The sequence below is a fragment of the Amphiura filiformis genome, chromosome 6 (assembly GCF_039555335.1).
Source record: "Amphiura filiformis chromosome 6, Afil_fr2py, whole genome shotgun sequence".
Lineage (NCBI taxonomy): Eukaryota > Metazoa > Echinodermata > Ophiuroidea > Amphilepidida > Amphiuridae > Amphiura > Amphiura filiformis.
Window position 1 is genome coordinate 74,553,691 of NC_092633.1, and position 21,673 is coordinate 74,575,363.

General features: G+C 35.7%; 1 protein-coding gene across 1 annotated transcript in view; it reads right to left on the bottom strand.

Moving 5' to 3' along the window:
* Positions 1-16,246, bottom strand: part of LOC140156022 (tumor necrosis factor receptor superfamily member 16-like) — a 61,928-nt gene extending 45,682 nt beyond the window's left edge. Inside the window, exon 1 of the mRNA XM_072179118.1 lies at positions 15,517-16,246. Coding sequence (XP_072035219.1) covers positions 15,517-15,609 — 93 coding nt within the window. The 5' untranslated portion in view covers positions 15,610-16,246. The remainder of the gene's footprint in view (positions 1-15,516) is intronic.
* Between the last annotated feature and the right edge of the window lie 5,427 nt (positions 16,247-21,673).

Below are 21,673 nucleotides of genomic sequence, written 5' to 3' on the forward strand. Positions count from 1 at the left end.
AGTTGGGTTTTGTTGAAGACGTCCTATGTGACACCCTGACGAACTACTTGGTATTCCATGAGCATTTCAACACATCTTCATACGGAAAATACGCAAACAATAAATGCAAACGCACGTATATGTAACCTAAGCTTATAGTAGATAACGACATGAAATCAAAGTTGATGTCTGACATGTATAGTAACAAGTTAACCAAATCTGGATACATGAATTACAAAGATGTGTTAACATGGTTATGCTTTAGCGGTGTTACAATAAATCACAAATTTCCCCAGTGTTTAAAGTTGTACTTCAAATCTACATGCTCAATGTGATGCTTATAGAATTTGGTTGGAAGTCACTTTACCTTATAGAGGATAGCTCACGCTTGAAATTATCTTTAAAAGCCCATTCAGATCCGTCTCAAATTCAGAAAATTAATACCGTACATGGATAGGATGTATAATAGTTCCAGAAAAGGGTAATTATACACTGACGTAATAATATTATTTGCACGAGATGTGACCAAAGTACCAAGTGGGTTTGAAAAGTTGAGAACCCCCCTCCACCACCGTACTTATTATATACATTAAGCATTAATTTAAGGTTAGCAACTATTTTAATCTGTTGCGATTTGATAGTTTAAAGCATCTTGCGAATGGTAGTGAGCTTTGGCAAAATAATTGCATTGATAATTTCATAGCGCCGGTTTGTTGCTCTGCATGCATGCTAAAATGCTACACTATAATGTACATTTATAGGATGCAATCTGCAAAGAACTTAACTTTATGTACAATGCAATTTACTCCTTTACAATATGCTAGCCGTGAAAACCCGTTTTATTAGTAGTCATGCCGCAATAAAAGAGTAAGAAAGTAGAAACAAAACGGACTTTACCGATACTATCCTCACATCCGTTTTCAGATCAAATTTCGCGACTTTTAATTCCGAGTGGAGTGCGTTTAATATTGAAATTGTCACGAAAGACGGAATTGGGAGCCTGTAGTTTAGACGATGTCTCTTTCATATCATGCGTGTTGCATTATATATAAATTGTAAATCGGTTCCATACGTCAAATGCATGTACACGAGAAGGAATTGTATAACTTCGTGCCGAAAATATCTTGGAGATTGCGTCGCATTTCATACATACAAATATAATTTATATAAAAATTGTATGCGAGTCTGTGAAGACGACTTTGTATCAAATATATAGTTTTGTGTTGAAACATACTTATGCATATTAACGGTTTTGAACAATTTGGCTCAATGGTCAAATAATAATATACCTTACACTCTGCACATCCCACACCACACCCAAGAGCACTGACACCCCTCACACATCACCCAAGCACCCACACCACATCCCAAGAGCAGTGGCACCCTAACACTTGTAAATGTCAGGAGAAATGTATACACAATATAGTTTTCCTGTAAAAATAAAGACACGATCCCTTCCTTTAGTTGTGATAAATAAAAAGTGAGTTTTATTAATACTCGATGAGACGTTGGTATTTATTGTAATTCCGTTGAAAGCAATAATTTCCGACGGCGTTCTCATATGACATTGATAGAGCTTATTATGTGTTATCTTTTGGGAATTGCTATCTTCGGTAGATAGCAAATCGCTCTGTGTATATCCGTGCATGTAGCTCAGTGTTGTGAAGAAGTTTTATATTTCGGTCATGTAGAGTTTACTGATTCCTTTTGATATTTATTTGTTTATGAACCGTCGCCGTCGTGGACATCATCATCATCATCATCATCATCATCATCATCATCATCATCATCATCATCATCATCATCATCATCACCAACCCTCATCACCATCATCCTCACCATCACCATCATCATTATCGTCGTCATCAACGTCATCATCATCATCATCATCGTCATCGTCATCATTGTCGTCGTCGTCGTCCTTGTCAGCGTCCCTATATCCACATTATAGTCATACAAATATTGGAAGGGGTTGACAATGTTTGTCATTCTAAAATCGTGGCAAATGCTATCTTCAGTAGATAGCAATTGGAACGGGGTACTGCGGGAGGCTACAGCTCTTCAAATAGTACTTTTTCTGATCCAACAAGAAATTATATACGATAACGTTTTAACTTCGACTGTATATAAACTCTGCATTCATGCATTTATAAATGTTACACGTGTTTTTAATGACTACAACAGCAATTCTCCGATTCGGTAAATGAGGCGACGACACACGTTGCTCTTTTCAATCGCTTCAGAATTCTTTAACTTGATGCAATATTTATCTTTTCAATAGCTTGTTGAGGTTGCTATGGCAACAATTGCAGGTGATACGGAAAATCCGGTTGGGTACCGAGAATTGTACGAGTGTGTTAAATCCACCAATGGTTTGTATCAAAATATAAGTAGTCTTATTTAATGCAGTCCCGAAAGGGATACTACATTTACATTTGTCAAATTATTTTGTTTTTCTAAACTTGCGTAAGCAAATACAAATCAACAACCTAAAGGATATTTCATTTAAAATACATAAGTATAGATTATTTTATATCTCCATCCATATTCCCTATAGCTGACACACGAATGTGCACAACAAACTACTACATATCGACATACAGTTATGATCATATAAATAATTCCCCGGGGCAGATATGCTTTCATTTTTATATTAAATAATTACTGTTATTGCAAAAATGTAGAGGAATAACATCAGTCATGTTCATAGTTAAATGAGGGGTATAGAAATCACATACATTACAGGAAGATGGAGATCCTTGAGAGCGACCATATGAGTACATTGCAACATTATAATAAAGCATGTATTAATTATGGATAAAACAATTATATGCTTCTCGATTTCATTTCATGAGACATGATTATGATATGGTAATGTCTAATAAAATTATTAATTTCAGACATTTTTTTGCCATTTTTTGTTTAAATTAACAAATTGTTAACATAAATTTTGTTTGAAGTATATGAAATTAAATAAGTTTCCGAGATATTTTCAGTTTTATAAGAGAAATGATTTTTAATGCCCCTACCAACAGAATCTGCTCAATGTTTTTTAGCTGTCTCAAAATCGATCTCATCCAACTCATTTTGGATGATTGCATTACATATATTCTTTTACACATAAATAATGGCTATACACAGGAGGTTATTTTGTTTCAAAATACAACCACTGAACTAGAAGAGTCTGCTAATTCAACATAACTCGGCATATGAATATCATTTTTGTACTGGCTTCTTTTCACTGAAAATATGTCACATGCAAGATTTGAAATCAGGGGTCGCACCTGTTCGTCATTCCACACGCAGGGCTATATTTATTGTTTACTTCCTCCTTTTAAAAATTGAATCCCTAGTACTCAACGTCATAACATTGCCACAACGTTGTTAAGTGAAGAGGGACTTCGTGATTCACAGCCTCATCCCTCCAACTTACAAGTTGAGATTTGTTTACCACAGAAACCTAGGACTACATCATGTTTGTGCGCATAAACATTTTTGCGGAAATAAATAAGTAAATAAATAAATAAATAAATAAATAAATAAATAAATAAATAAATAAATAAATAAATAAATAAATAAATAAATAAATAAATAAATAAATAAATAAATAAATAAATAAATAAATAAATAAATAAATAAATAAATAAATACAATGTATATCCTCACCTCACCTCACAGGCTGTGTCACCCACTGTCGGATGTAGCCCTCCTCAAGTAGCTTCCATTTGCTTCTGTTCTGTGCTTCTCTTGCCCAGGTTGTACCCAAATAGGATGTGAGATCATCACGCCATCTTCGTTTTTGTCTTCTCCTCCTTCTCTTTCCTGTTCTTGGCTGCCATTCCGTTAACCTCTTTGTCCATCTATTGTCCTCTCTACGAGCTATGTGTCCCGCCCATCTCCACTTTGCCTCCTTGATCCTTTCCATGATATCTTTGACATTTGTTTTGTCCCTGATTTCCACATTTTTTACTTTGTTACACTGCAAAAACAAGTGTTTATATTTAAACACCATATTGTGTTTATCAGAGCAACACTTAATAAACACATAATTCATGTTAATGGTCTAACACTAATGTTCATAAATTAACACTTGGTGTTATATAACAAACACTAATGTTTGTCATATAACACCAAGTGTTAATTTATGAACATTAGTGTTAGAAAAATTAACATTAGTGTTAGACCATTAACATGAATTATGTGTTTATTAAGTGTTGCTCTGATAAACACAATATGGTGTTTAAATATAAACACTTGTTTTTGCAGTGTACGTATGGTGATATGCAGCATTTTCCTCTCCATAGCATGCTGTGCTACCTTGAGTTTTTGTTCTAAAAACTTAGTTGTTGTCCAGGTTTCACAACCATAGGTCATTGTAGGTAATACACACTGGTTGAAGACTCTCGTCCTCAGTGTCATTGGTAGTCTTTTGTCACATAGGATTTCTTTGTGTCTGCCAAAGCAACTCCAGCCAGCCTTTATTCTTAGCATGACTTCTTCTCTCGTGTTGTCTTCCATCTTTACTGTCTGGCCTAGATACTTATAACTTTCTACATGTTCTATCTGCTCATTCTCTACTTCAATGGACTTGTTCGTCTGGTAATTTGTCATGAATTTGGTCTTCCCCTTATGTATATTCAGTCCTATCTTCTTACTCTCCCTGTTCAAGCTGTTTAGTTGCACCTCCATATCCTCAACTGATGCAGCTGTTAATGCAACATCGTCTGCAAATCTCAGGTCTGTTAAATAATCTCCGTCAATGTTGACTCCTCTTGGTTTTAGGTCTAAATTCTTGAACACTTCTTCCATGGCGGCTGTGAAGATTTTTGGAGAAATTGTATCACCCTGTCTTACACCTCTTTTTATGTGTATTGGTTTGGATACATCATTTTCAAGATGAATAAGGGGCTGTGCAATAATTATCAGCCCCCCGGGGGGGGTAAAATTTCCGAACGGCTCGCCAAAAATCGCTTGCCCCCCCCCCTCTTTGCCCGCCAAAAATCGCTTGCCCCCCCCTCTCGGCCCGCCAAAAATTCTTTGCCCCCCCCTTGAACATGTCAAATTTTTGGGATCCCAAATTCCAAACTTTAAATGGTCTAGATGTATGTTGCGAGCGCAGCGAGCAGGAAAATTTGCATATTTAAGCGTTTCCGTACCGTTTTCCTAAGCCTTTTTAAAGCATTTTATTAAAAAGGTGCCCCGTGAATGCGTGCCAAAAATCGCTTGCCCCCCCTCTCGGCTTGCCAAAATTGCTTGCCCCCCCCCTTTCGTCTCGCCAAAATTTCTTGCCCCCCCCAATTTTACCCTCCCCAGGGCTCATAATTATTGCACAGCCCCTCATGGCTGTTGCGTCTGTGTATATGTCCTCCATGATTTGTACATATCCTTCATTTACTCCAATCTTTCTTAAAGCTGTGAATAGGTCTCTGTGCTCTACCGAGTCAAAGGCTTTTTCGTAGTCTATATACCCAACGCAAAGCTTTAACTGGTATTCATTTGCCTTTTCTATTAATTGATTTAGTGCATGAAGATGATCTGTAGTTGAGTAGCCCTCTCTGAATCCGACAATGTATATAATATACAATAAATAAATGCAATTAATCAACATATATTCAAGTAAATATGTAAATAAACAAACACATCTATAAATAAATCATGATGAAAAAGATTTTCAGAAAGACTAGTATTATTCAACATCTTGAAACGGGGAAAAACACGTCATTATGGGACACGATACTCAGCCGATGGACAAACATCTGACCGTTGTGGCTCATTTGATATTTTTAATTTCCGTCAGTAATCGTTCTACCTGATTTATGGGTTTGTGTCTATATGTTCACGTGATGAGATTGGATCTAGATCAATCTGGTCTAAATCCGGATCCATTTCACAGTTATCGCTCCCTGGAACCAGCGTCCATCAGTATTCGGTCCTCCACATGGCTTAATTGTACGCATATTTTACTTGGATCCGACTAACCATCCAATGAAATCAATCTGGGCAAATATTATCATCCATGCGCGTATTTTTTTTGGGGGGGGGGGGCTTTGGGGGCGCCAGCCCCCCGGGGTCAAAGTAGGGGGCGGCAAAAACTAAGGGGCGGCGGAAGAAGAAGGGGCGGCAAAAACAGGGGCGGCAAAAATGAATGGGGCGGCAAAACGAATTAGCAAATAAAAAAGGGCGCAAAAAATTGAAAAAGCATAAAAACTTTTTGAAAAAGGTTGCTTTTAAAAAAGTTTTTTCAAACGACCGTGAAAAAAATTGGGTCAACCTTTTCGGGCTGTTAAAGAAGGGGCGGCAAAATTGTTTCTTCTTCAGCCCCCCGGGGTTGGGGCGGCCACGGTACGCCACTGTCATCTATACAAAATGTAGGCCTACATTATATGGTCCTCATTGAACCACATTAATGGGTATAATTAATGGATCATCACATATATTCAAAATATTAATGATAATGACTTATGTTGCTTGCCAGAAAACCAAAGATCTGTATCATGAGTCATCTATATGACCATCAAATTTTAATATGCAATTAACATGATGAGGCCGTTGCAAATAAAAAAGCAAAACACATGAGATAAAGATAGACAGACAAAAAATGCAATTTCATATTACTTATTAGGTGGATCATTTGACAATCAACATAAATACATGGGGTCTGGACGCCTGCAGATTACTCACACCATGCCTGGCATGTATTCATGTTTGATGGCACATAATTGCCCAAATTAACTGGTTACAGAATGACTCGAAACATTTTCTAAGAATGCACGTGAACATGGTGCAGACCTACATGCACAACATATTAATAGAGCCGCGTAAAGTCAAATATTATCAGAACAGAAATATTTCAACCAGACGGATATGCAAATAGCAAATTATATAACATGAGGAAGCGCATGAACAAATAAAAACAACAACAACAACAACAACAACAAAATAACGCAAAGCAGCTATGCAAAAAGGAGTTTCAAAATACAGTTGTAAGGATCGTTTGCGCTGCATTCCCTTTTAAAAGAATATTATTTAATACACATGCCTTTTGCTCGCATGTTTAATATCAGGACCACACATTCAAACACCGCAAATCGCTTACAAATATATTATGCCCGACACCAATACCCAGTTTACTTAAAAATTTAGTTTCCTTTCTGTCAAATCGATTGACGGTAGATTTAGGGGGCAAAACACAAGACGACATCTTAATTTTGGAACCGCGATTCAATTTACTGTACATCATCACCTTGTACTTGAACCCACATGTGCTTACTTTAGTCTTTATAGCAGTCATTGTAGATTGTAGAACCATAAGAAGCTATTTGGTGACTGCTTTAGAGTCTACCAAAAACTTATCACTACTGTTTGATGAATGATGATGATATAAAACTAACGTTTTTTCGTGCGATTTTTAATGTCATTTCAATACAAACAATGTTGTGATGTGGTCTTTACTTTACAAATTGGGTGAAAGGGTTATCATCTTTTAAACTTTAACCTTTCAAAGATAAATTTTTTCTTTGGGATATTATGTGTTGTGAAAGTATTATAATACAACAAATTATAACAATTACATGAAATTTGCACAATGATTCTTACATCGAATTAGAGTTTTTAAAAGGCGAGTTCTCGTTGTGTATCGGGCGAGTTATACACCCGTTTTTGTTTGCGGATGATTTGCTATTAAAGCTTCTGCGTATACAGAACAAATAAAGCATAGCTCGTTGAAATCTTCAATAATCATGTGAAATGCAGCACAATACAATTAATCGTGTAGAATCTACACAATATTTCTGCATGTAAAAGTGTTTATACCAAGATTGTCTGGATATCAAAGGTTTCAATAATCATGATAATTATGTTTCTTCGTGCAATACGTGAAAAACATAACATGTATGAAATGATGTTTGTTTATTGATTTAGCTACTCTTTCTGTCTCTCTGTCATTCCAGGGAAGTGCTAAGGTTGATATATGATTTTCAAACAAACATAATTATTGAGGGTAGGGGACTACCATTGTTTCTTTCAAAGAAAAAAATAACTCTAGCCACTTTTTACTACTGCTTGTGCAATATACTGCGAGACCTTAAATGACATTTGATACCGTGTTTATTTATCAGGTTGTTTGTTTATTTATGCCTTTGTTTGTTGGCGGTGTTTATTTATTTATTTATTTATTTATTTATTTATTTATTTATTTATTTATTTATTTATTTATTTATTTATTTATTTATTTATTTATTTATTTATTTATTGGGGTGTTTATTTGTTTGTTTATTATTTATTACATAATAAATTAATCAATCTAATTAAGTATATCAGAGCTATTTATAGAGTGTGAGAGAGTATGCGACAGCTCTGTCACAATGGTTACTTGGACAGATCCAGAGATTGCTGCACACTAGTATATAGATACCCAACATTTGTGATTGCTGGTCAATTTAAACCATCTCTTTAATTAAATATTAGTAAAATTAATAAAAACTAAGTGGATTTCTTCAATTGATGTATAGGCTAGATATTAGCCATAAACTTGGCCATGATTCCTTGGAGAGGTCATAGCCATGAGGTGGGTCTGATACCTCATTTACCTCATGCCCGTCATCTCACTCCCCCGTGGTTTTCTTCCCTGCTATGGCTGTCATGGTGAATTTCTTGTTAGATTTCAAAACGCCGATGTTACAATTGCAAATAAACGCAAACAGGCACGGAGATGTAATTAGTGAAAATTTGGCAGTTTTCTCTGGTGATGTGGCTGGTACATGGGGTTGTAGCAGTTTAATATGCATTATTGTTTTATATTCGAGCAAGATTATGATTCCTTAATGTATAGCTTATAGATGTAGTGCTTTGTATTGTCCCATGCAAAGCGCATTGACAAGAAACCGGGACAAGAAATAACATAAAATATAATGGACATACAGTTGTACAACACGCACTTATAACAATATAATTAACAATGAATAAGAACCGTCAATAAGCAATAATAAACAAATTGAGTTAAATGAGTGTTCTTAATTACTTTTTCTCCCTTAAATCAAATTTTACCAACTATTTAAGGGATGTCTGAAGACCGACTCTAATGTCGTGATATCTATCTCAAGCAGTGCAAAATATAAAACCGCAAATCAGTGGTTTTCGAAATTTGCGTCCCAATATTCAAGTTTATTAACCAATTTGTAGCCTCAAACGTAAATTTATATAACTAAACACCTCTTTAGGGCAAAGGGATTAAAATATAATCTGTGTGTATTTCCAAAATTATTGAAAAAAATGGGTCCCATTTATATACAAACAAGCAAATATTCCGAGGTGTTAAATAAGCAGAATTTCTTTTAATTTTGCGGTTTGAAGATTGCAATCACAAGTTTGAGCAACATGACCTCGTTCGTAGAAACAAAGTTGATTACCGGCGATTTATCAACACAATAAAGTGGACTGATTTCCTCTGGGATCGAGACAATATTCTGTCGGTATAGGAAGAGATGCTGGAGAAGGCGAGATGGGTAAACTGATTTCGGTTTTGTCGGCTTCTTGTACGCTAGCAACAAAATTAGAATTGAATAAAGGGTGGTGCCGACTGCTAGTGGTATAGAAATCCTCTTAAATGTTCTACCATCGATAAACAATCCAGGTATACCGGTATATTTTTCTCCCTTTAATTTGTCGAATGTATGCATTCGTGTCTCGTAATTGTACATGTTTTACTCAACATGCAGAAATGAAAATGGCATACTGATATTTCAATTTAATACATTTAAATTAAGAAAAAAAGACTATCGAAAGATATCAATAGGTAGCAATATAATTCCCTAGTATAATGTTCATAACTTTATTATTTATTTTATATCAATTTGCTATGAATACATATATGGTATGAACAAATAAACAAACTAATAAATAAATAAATAAATAAATAAATAAATAAAAATATTTAAAAAATAAAATAAATAAATAAATAAATAAATAAATAAATAAATAAATAAATAAATAAATAAATAAATAAATAAATAAATAAATAAATCAATCAATGAATAGATAAACAAATTTAAAAAAACCTACTCCACTGCGGGTACCAAAATTTAATGACATATTTATCAATTTATTTTATCATATTCTTGGTAAGCACTGATATAGAACGATGTTCCATTATTTCATTTTCATCACAGACTTTATTTGAAGCACCCTGAAAGCAAACTCGGCGTAGAACCGCGTGGGACCACAACACACGAGACCTTTAAGGCAGAATTAGTTGTTCACCTTATCTATCATCGAATCGGGAAAAGAAATCGTGATACAATATTGGTCTAAATTGGCCAGTCGGGCGTACGGTGCATCATAAAAGGGGACTATGATCATGACGATGGCGGAACTGTGTGAGGATTAAACGTACAACATGGAAAAGGCATTTCCTCCAAAGGAAAAGTTTCCTTTGCATGGTTTTTAGCTAATATCCGGGGTTTAAACAATAGAATAGGCGGCATTGTTTGAAACATTGTTGATAATTACGAGTTCGTATCCCCTTTGGTCTTGTGGTGTGTATGCCAAACAAATTGTGACAATTAACTTCAATAAGGAGTTTGAAATGGAAAGTGAATGAAACCAGTCGGCACATGTGACGAAATTATCTGGGCCGGCGAAATGAAACATTTATGTTATGAACATATTGCAAATAAATGGAGTTCTTGAGGTTCAAAGTCCATCATACTCATAAATGTGTTCTTATATTATTATCAAATTCTTTGGAAAAAATTAAATAAATTTTGTAACTTTTAAACGCTCAATTTATTTCTTGTGTTTACAGAAATTAAAATTGTAACCCTGATAATAACAACAGAAATTAGAAAGTAGAAAAAAGAGAAAAGGTCGCAAGCACACTTCAACACCATTTTTGCACAAATTAATATCCTTTATAGAGGCTGTTTTAAAATAGATTGCGCAGTCACGCTCTTCTGACATTCGACCTATATACTTGCTAATGTAATGGAATCAATCATATGACATGAATTAGGGAACATTATGGGAACGGAACATTTGGCTTTGAACATAGATTCTAGAACGTTATGCTTTGAATGAACATGCATGATGGGTCAAAAGCCGGCTTCCCCCTGCCAGTTTCCCCCCGGGATCCTGATCCAGTCAAGAGAAAATCCGCTATTTTGGGGCAAAACTACCAACATTTGCCATTTTGCACAACTCGACTGCTTGGAGCATGTTGAGGGGAACTGGAGAAGGGTATAACACAACAAACAAGCAATACATATAATTATTTGAAACCATCACCCCCAAACAACATCACAACAACAACAAAATAGATACAATTTATTATGTTGATGCTTTATAATTATATGCGTTTTTCAAATGTCAGTCTTGGCCACCCTGTATAAAAACAAATCATTCAGTATGATAGCTAAACGGAGATGAAGATTTTATTGCATCTCAATTTGATAACAAACATAACCTTTGCCATGTAGTGTTGTATATTTAGCTGATCACGAGCAGACATAAATAAATGATGATTCTATTGCTTCATGTTTGCTGCCACAAAAACGAGTTTTACTGTATAATTTATTTTACCTATATGGCCGAGTGATATGATGCGGAGAAGAAATTGCCAACATCAGTAACCATGGTAACCAATAGGGGGGCTATATTCCATCTTAGTCTCAGATGTTACCTCTGTTATATTTATTATGTTTGTCAGAAAACTTTTTATTCAGGCGAGCGGCATTTTAACTTTACCATTTTACCCTCAATCACCTCAACAGGAGGCTATTTAAAACCCGCCAAAGCAAGGAAACCAAGCAGGCGATCTCCCATCTTTTCCACGTTACGATACTGTTTCATATTATCGTATAGTCTGTGGCACAGTCTGTATGGCTACGGTCAAACACAATCAAGTCTTTGGTCAAGATTAGTTTTAAGGTGTACCGACATCGACACTCCCCTGTTGAGACTGATTGGGCAAGAAAATGTCGTTTAGTGATTCTATACTTCGAAATAAAATGAATACTAATATCTTTTAAATTTAAAGCAATTGAATAGACAGCTCGAATGTCGAGTAATTGTACCTCCAAAGGTGTTTTAGTTTACACGAAACAATTTTGTGACCTAAATACATAAATGATTATGATGTACCTGCACATATTGGATAATTTTAGTAAACAAACAACAGTGGGGTACCTTACCCCACCGAGTGCTGTACAAAGTAATGTCAGATTCAAATAATATTTTATTAATTGTTCATTGTCTATTTTCTTTTCAAACATAAAATTCATTCCGCGCATTTGACAATTGGATAGGCCTATAGATTGTTTAATATGCATATTTTCTCTTTTATTTTGAAGCTCTCGTTTGACATTTACTTTCAATTATTCCCTTTGAGTGGTGTTCTAAGAAACGATTTGGCGTTGAACACCGATTACCCTATATAGCCCGGGATGGATACATGCAATAGAATTTTGTAATTGCTTTGAGATTTAGGGATTTGAGCATCAATATGATGCATGTATGCGCACATCGCTATAGTCCTTTCAGCTTTCACATTTGAGATGGTCATAAAAACATCCTGTATGGTGCATGCATGTTTGAGTTACCCAATCAACGTCTTGATGATTTATAATCAAAATTAAAAATAAACAGCAAAATATTGACAGATTCCTAATTTTGCTATAAAAGGGAATTTAGATATGCTAGATGGTCCATGTGCATGATGTAGGGCATACCTGTTTATTTTTTTTAATGCCGTACACCACTCTGTCATCATCGCAACGTCCGAACATATACGCACTTTTTTTAAAGGATTTTTATTTTTATTCGGGCAAGTGCGTACATGCGTATATCATTTAAATGCATCCTGTAAGAACTCCATTTATAAAGACTACATGAAAATTGGCATAAATGTGGCGTAAATGGGACCCAAATCGTTACAACACTGCAGAACCGATTCTGGAAAAGTGCCCCAAAACCGGGCTGCGTGAAAGATTAATTACTTCCAAGGGTGTGGGGGAAAATAACTGATTGACCCCATCTTGAGGTGACGGTAAAGCGTTGTTGTAGCCTGTCTCGTGCAAATCATGTCTCAGTTTGTTGTATAGCCAGAGGCTAACTTATCCTGGACTACATTAATGATGCCGCCATACACCAATGTTGACCTCATAGGGACACAAACTACCTATATTTCGCCACGGTAGCTAATTTAAATGGGAATATATCATATACCCGGCTTCAATAATTTGTGATAATTGAATGCAATTGTTTGTTTATTTGTTTCTTCCAAAAAACAATTACCCGTTTACTACCGGCACAAAATGAAGTAGATAATAGGCCGATGTTTAACTTTTAACTATATCTGCTTATTTCCGGCTAAGTAATTCATGGTCCGATTTTTAAGCACATAAATGATATTTGCAACCCAATAACTTGGTTTTATATCCAAATTAAATATTCATTTCAGGTCTATCATACTTTATTATAGTGGTATTTATAATACAGAAAGTCAAAGTATTTATACGTAGGTTTTTTCTTCAACCAACAGAAACCATGTTTTCGACAAGCACCTCAAATAGTTTTCTTAACCCCGTAGGGAATGGGATATCAATTGCTATGCCATTGTTGTCGGCTCAAAACAAGCGAACACAGAGGTAGATTATCGATAGTTCAATTGTTCACAGAGCCAAAAGGCAGAAAAGAGGCCATTCTCTTGGTTTTGAAATCAACCATGTGTGAACCAAAGGGAGTCAAACTGGTACAAAGTGACGTGAATACCGTGGTTTTATGCGCTGTTTGGAGAGGTCAAATAGCTGAAAACTGGTATCTGTGATACAATCAAGGGGTTTTGTATTGAGGTAAAATGGTTTTGTCAATATAACGGCGCACCGCTAGAATAATGGCCATTAAACTCTTGTTTTCTCCAGTAAATTGCTTACAACTAAAACAAAATGAGAAATTGTTTTTCAATATGTTTTATATACGGATTACGGAATCGTCCAAACAACAACCAAACAATTTGAACTGGGATGGGACAATTTGAACTGAGATGGGACACTGCACACTGAAGTACCGGGGTACCAGAAGACAACCTGTACATGTACAATGTACTTTAAAAAATAACCTTCCTAAAGTAAAAAGAATGGGCTTTTGTGAGAATCACTTTATTCAGTCAGTCACAAGAGAGAAAATATTGTGCCGTGAAATGGTCATTTGATATATATTGAATAATTTGTAAATTGATGGCAATTGAAGGATAAAAGGCTTACGTATTCAAGTTATTGTAAACTCAAATCGACCGTGCATGAGAGGGTTTTATGGACCTTTTATCGTGCCGAATTGCAATGAAAAACAATATTGGTTGCAATCATGTGTTGATCGCACGCGAAATATATTCCCCTTTCATCATTAAAAGTTCTTCATAAAACTTCGGGTTTCCCCTCCAACAGTCAACAGACGTTAAATTTATTTTCCTACCATAAAAAGGCCAGATAAAGTTCATTTTTTACAGGGTAGAGAATAGAATTAATTTGTTGTACATGTAGGCTAAATGCTTAATTTGAATTCGGTATGGGCTCCACTCTTCATGATCTTGTCTTTAAACTTATAATTTATACAGCAACTCGACACCGTGAACCTCATACTATTTTTGTAATCATCCTTCTGTTAATTACAAAAACAAGTTACATGGAAAAAGTTGGAAGCAAAACAGAAACCTGAATTTATACTATTGTCTGCCAAATTCGTCATGACGCGCGGTAAGAGGGTTAAGGGCAAATATGTTATAGCTTGAAATGAGTTTAGAGAATGTTTAACGGCTTCGGGTCATGAGGTCTAAAAAACCAGCATATACCCTTAGAGGATTGCGTTCCGTTGTAAATATGATAACGTATGATACATTCATGCGTGGTAAACATTAAAGAACCATTAAATGCTATGGATAAAATATGTATTGTAAAAGTATATTTCCATTCCGGATAATGTGATTTGGGGTTAACATTAAAAACTTCAATGTTTAATGCCCTCGGGAAAGTGATATCAAGGGCGTGTACAGCTTGGTGGTGACTCAGTTGAAATTGTCAATATCTTTGTTATAAAATACAATAACCATATTAATACGTACTAACATGCCGAGTAATTTACTTTTGTTTCTAATTCTTAATACGAGTCCTATCAAAAACCATGAAACAGGTCGAAGTTGACAATAAAATGTAGTGCTGGTGTTTGTTTATGGGCGCTTTTTCGTTTTTGTGTGTTGTGCTGCAGCTTGTACCAAACATGAAACATCCTGCAAAGAACATGAGAAGCTCAAAGATCCAGAAAAGCGACTTCAAAATATTATCATATATATCCACACTACAGACTCTCACTCCACACGTGGACTACACGCAGGATATGTTTTGATAGTAAACCTGTCGGGATACGGCTTCCGAATCAATGTTAGTTTTGTAATTGATACACTCGCTCGCTCAACTCGCGTGTCAAAAGTGAAAAATAATTGTACTGATGATTGTTTGCAAAGCTTTTGAAAACAAACGAATATGTACTTACCAGGGTATATAAAATAGCAAAATGAACGATGTATATCCATCTTAGAGATAGTTGTAGACAACAATTTTGTGAAATCTTCATGTTGGTCATCATCACTGAGTTGGCAACACAAAATAGAGAGCAACAGTATTATGGCTATACCACACCATGTACCAAGCAACCCTTTTAGAAGTTGGAATTGTCAGCTATGGTATATAGCTGTGATTGTGCGTGACTGTTTCCAACTTTGAAGGCAATTTAGTGCTAAATTGATATTTGCTACGGGCTTGTAGTAAAATGGTTGTAATTGAACTTGAAGGTTGAACTTCTCGGTCTCTCTCTCCACCACTGATGGTAGTACATGTATATATCCAATGTATGAACGTATCACCTGGCAAGTTTAGCAGATTCCAGTAAATTGGAGGTAGTAATGTTTCCGCACTCAGATAGGCCTAGATGTGAATTGCACAATAAAACTAAGTGTTTGCAAACGGTGCCCAATAGCGGCTAGTATCTTGGTAAATAGTCGTAAAGCACGTCATAAATGGTATAAAAATGCGGCAGTGGTTGGCCAGTTAAAATGCATGAATAGCCTCGACTGATTCAATACTATTCACATTATAGTTTATGTAGCATTGCACGCTATTCTGATCACAGACTAGCCGACCTCAGAGCTAGCGACTCACCATTTCAATCCAGAGTTTCCTTTGATTGGTTTGTTATGATCAGATCAATTTGCGGGCTTTAAGCGGCGCGGCGCTTTTCAACAGAACAGGTTTTGATCGTTTTATGTGTGTGCCTGCCTGCCTGCCTGCGGCGTCGCGATTTGCAGTGACGTGACTTTGGTCGCTGGCGAACTCTAAATTGCTCGACCATAATTATTCTATCTTTCCAGATCTCACAAAATATAATACAGTATGACCTTTTTTTAGATATCTTAATTGCACCTTGAGAAAAGTGTCGTTCATCTACTCACGAAGAAACGAATATATGCATATATGAATCAATGTAGGCCAACTAAAAAACCTAATTATGTAGGCCTACCTGGTAGTTTTCTGAAATGTACAAGCACTAAAAATTGATATTAATAATAATAATAATAATAATAAGGACAGGCGGTTATGGCGAGCCATCATTGATGCCCGACAGCAAGAGTCGACGGAGTAAGAGTAAGTAAGTAAGTAAGTAAGTATAATAATAATAATAATAATAATAATAATAATAATAATAATAATAATAATAATAATAATAATAATAATAAATAATAAATAATAAATAATAATAATAGTAATAATTATTAATGATAATGCCAATGACAATTGAATTAAAACACTCTTTCCCCTTGCAGGTGCACCGGTATCAACATATTTAGTTAAAGACCATTTTCATGAATTGAAATAAGAGGGCGCTATATAGATTTGTAATAAGTGCACTCGTGGAGGAGGTATACATAAGTGCATCCAGGAAATGGAAAACTAACGTTGCTAACAATAAATTCAATGTACATAAAAAAGGACACACGAGAAATAAAAAAGTTCACATTGCTGGATTTGTAATAGAAGTGCACCCAAGGAGTGGACAGTGCACATAACTAGACTTGTAATATTAATACAAGTGCATCCAAAAAGTGGAAAGTGCACATTAGTAAACTTGTAATAGCAGAGCACCCAGGATATGGAAAGTGCACATTGCTAGGTTTGAAATAGGCCTAAAGTGCACCAAAGACGTAAAAAGTGCGCAGTGCTAGACCTCTAATAGCAGAGCACTTGAAAAATGGAAAGTTTATATTACTAGACTTGTAATAGAAGAGCACATTACCAGAATTCATAATAGCAGGGCACCCAAGAAATGGAAAGAGCAACTTGCTTGATTTGTAATAGAAATGCACACAGAAGTGGGAATTATACATTGGTATATTTGTGTTTATTAGAAATGCATATTACTAGATTTGTAATGGAATAGCACTCAGGAAGTGGAACCTGCACATTGCTTGAATTGTAATAGAAGAGCACCCAGGAAGTGGAAAGATTACATTGCAAGATTTGTAATAAAAGTGCACCCAAGAAGTGAAAAGGGCACATTGCTAAAAGTGCACCCAAGAAGTGAAAAGGGCACATTGCTAGATTTGTAAAAGAAGAGCACCCAAGAAGTGAAAAGGGCACATTGCTAGATTTGTAAAAGAAGAGCACCCAAGAAGTGAAAAGGGCACATTGCTAGACTTGTAATAGAAGAGCACCCAAGAAGTGGAAAGTGCACATTACTAGATTTGTAAAAGCAGAGCACCCAGGAAGCGGAAGTGTACAATGCTAGATTTGTAATATAGAAGAGCACACAAGAAGTGGAAAGGGCACATTGCAAAATTTGTAATAGAAGAGCACACAAGAAGTGGAAAGTGCACATTGCTAGATTTGTAAAAGAAGAGCACACAAGAAGTGGAAAGTTCATATTACTAGATTTGTAAAAGAAGTGCATATTGCTAGATTTGTAAAAGAAGAGCACCCAAAAAGTGGAAAGTGTACATTGCTAGATTTGTAATAGAAGTGCACACAAGAAGTGGAAAGTGTACATTGCTAGATTTGTAATAGAAGAGCACCAAGAAGTGGAAAGTGAGCATTGCAAAATTTGTAATAGAAGAGCACACAAGAAGTGGAAAGTGCACATTGCTAGATTTGTAAAAGAAGAGCACACAAGAAGTGGAAAGTGCATATTACTAGATTTGTAAAAGAAGTGCATATTGCTAGATTTGTAAAAGAAGAGCACCGAAAAAGTGGAAAGTGTACATTGCTAGATTTGTAATAGAAGTGCACACAAGAAGTGGAAAGTGTACATTGCTAGATTTGTAATAGAAGAGCACCAAGAAGTGGAAAGTGAGCATTGCAAAATTTGTAATAGAAGAGCACACAAGAAGTGGAAAGTGCACATTGCTAGATTTGTAAAAGAAGAGCACACAAGAAGTGGAAAGTGCATATTACTAGATTTGTAAAAGAAGAGCTCACAAGAAGTGGAAAGTGCATATTACTAGATTTGTAAAAGAAGTGCATATTGCTAGATTTGTAAAAGAAGAGCACCCAAAAGTGGAAAGTGTACATTGCTAGATTTGTAATAGAAGTGCACACAAGAAGTGGAAAGTGTACATTGCTAGATTTGTAAAAGAAGAGCTCACAAGAAGTGGAAAGGGCACATTGCAAAATTTGTAATAGAAGAGCACACAAGAAGTGGAAAGTGCACATTGCTAGATTTGTAAAAGAACAGCACACAAGAAGTGGAAAGTGCATATTACTAGATTTGTAAAAGAAGAGCTCACAAGAAGTGGAAAGTGCATATTACTAGATTTGTAAAAGAAGTGCATATTGCTAGATTTGTAAAAGAAGAGCACCCAAAAGTGGAAAGTGTACATTGCTAGATTTGTAATAGAAGTGCACACAAGAAGTGGAAAGTGTACATTGCTAGATTTGTAAAAGAAGAGCTCACAAGAAGTGGAAAGGGCACATTGCAAAATTTTTAAAAGAAGTGCATATTGCTAGATTTGTAAAAGAAGAGCACACAAGAAGTGGAAAGTGCACATTACAAAATTTGTAATAGAAGAGCACCCAAGAAGTGTAAAGTGCACATTGCTAGATTTGTAAAAGAAGAGCACCCAAAAGTGGAAAGTGTATATTGCTAGATTTGTAAAAGAAGAGCACCCAAAAGTGGAAAGTGTATATTGCTAGATTTGCAATAGAAGTGCACCCAAGAAGTGGAAAGTGCACATTGCTAGATTTGTAACAGAAGTGCACACAAGAAGTGGAAAGTGTACATTGCAAAATTTGTAATAGAAGAGCACCCAAGAAGTGGAAAGTGCATATTACTAGACTTGTAATAGAAGTGCACCCAAGAAGTGAAAAGTGTACATTGCTAGATTTGTAAAAGAAGAGCACCGAAGAAGAGGAAAGGGCACATTGCTGGATTTGTAAAAGAAGAACATCCAAGAAATGGAAAGTGCATATTGCTGGATTTGTAAAAGAAGTGCACCCAAGAAGTGGAAAGTGCACATTGCTAATAATTGTAATAGAAGTGCACCCAAGAAGTGGAAAGTTTACATTGTTAGATTTGTAACAGAAGAGCACCCAAGAAGAGGAAAGTGCACATTGCTAGATTTGTAATAGAAGAGCACACAAGAAGTGGAAAGTGCATATTGCTCGACTTGTAATAGAAGTGCACTCAAGAAGTGAAAAGTGTACATTGCTACATTTGTAAAAGAAGAGCACCCAAGAAGAGGAAAGTGTACATTGCTACATTTGTAATAGAAGAGCACCCAAGAAGTGGAAAGTGTACATTGTTAGACTTGTAATAGAAGAACATCCAAGAAATGGAAAGTGCACATTGCTGGATTTATAATAAAAGTGCACCCAAGAAGTGGAAAATGCACATTGCTAGAATTATAATAGAAGTGCACACAAGAAATGGAAAGTGTACATTGCTACATTTGTAATAGAAGTGCACCCAAGAAGTGGAAAGTGTACATTGTTAGACTTGTAATAGAAGAACATCCAAGAAATGGAAAGTGCACATTGCTGGATTTATAATAAAAGTGCACCCAAGAAGTGGAAAATGCACATTGCTAGAATTATAATAGAAGTGCACCCAAGAAGTGGAAAGTGTACATTGCTAGATTTGTAATAGAAGTGCACACAAGAAATGGAAAGTGCATTTTGCTAGATTTGTAATAGAAATGCACACAAGAAATGGAAAGTGTACATTGCTAGATTAGTAAGACGTGCACCTAAGAAGTGGAAAGTGTGCATTGCTAGATGTGTAATAGAAGTGTAAGACGTGCACTAGATTAGTAAGACGTGCACATTGCTGGATATATAATAAAAGTGCACCCAAGAAGTGGAAAGTGAGCGTACCTAGATTTGTAATAGAAGTGCACACAAGAAATGGAAAGTGTACAATGCTAGATTAGTAAGACGTGCACCTAAGAAGTGGAAAGTGTGCATTGCCAGATTTGTAATAGAAGTGTACACAAGAAAAGGAAAGCGTACATTGTTAGACTTGTAATAGAAGAACATCCAAGAAATGGAAAGTGCACATTGCTGGATTTATAATAAAAGTGCACCCAAGAAGTGGAAAATGCACATTGCTAGAATTATAATAGAAGTGCACCCAAGAAGTGGAAAGTGTACATTGCTAGGTTTGTAATAGAAGTGCACACAAGAAATGGGAAGTGCATTTTGCTAGATTTGTAATAGAAGTGCACACAAGAAATGGAAAGTGCATTTTGCTAGATTTGTAATAGAAGTGCACACAAGAAATGGAAAGTGTACATTGCTAGATTAGTAAGACGTGCACCTAAGAAGTGGAAAGTGTGCATTGCTAGATGTGTAATAGAAGTGTAAGACGTGCACTAGATTAGTAAGACGTGCACATTGCTGGATATATAATAAAAGTGCACCCAAGAAGTGGAAAGTGAGCGTAGCTAGATTTGTAATAGAAGTGCACACAAGAAATGGAAAGTGTACATTGCTAGATTAGTAAGACGTGCACCTAAGAAGTGGAAAGTGTGCATTGCCAGATTTGTAATAGAAGTGTACACAAGAAAAGGAAAGCGTACATTGTTAGACTTGTAATAGAAGAACATCCAAGAAATGGAAAGTGCACATTGCTGGATTTATAATAAAAGTGCACCCAAGAAGTGGAAAATGCACATTGCTAGAATTATAATAGAAGTGCACCCAAGAAGTGGAAAGTGTACATTGCTAGGTTTGTAATAGAAGTGCACACAAGAAATGGAAAGTGCATTTTGCTAGATTTGTAATAGAAGTGCACACAAGAAATGGAAAGTGCATTTTGCTAGATTTGTAATAGAAGTGCACACAAGAAATGGAAAGTGCATTTTGCTAGATTTGTAATAGAAGTGCACACAAGAAATGGAAAGTGTACATTGCTAGATTAGTAAGACGTGCACCTAAGAAGTGGAAAGTGTGCATTGCTAGATGTGTAATAGAAGTGTAAGACGTGCACTAGATTAGTAAGACGTGCACATTGCTGGATATATAATAAAAGTGCACCCAAGAAGTGGAAAGTGAGCGTAGCTAGATTTGTAATAGAAGTGCACACAAGAAATGGAAAGTGTACATTGCTAGATTAGTAAGACGTGCACCTAAGAAGTGGAAAGTGTGCATTGCCAGATTTGTAA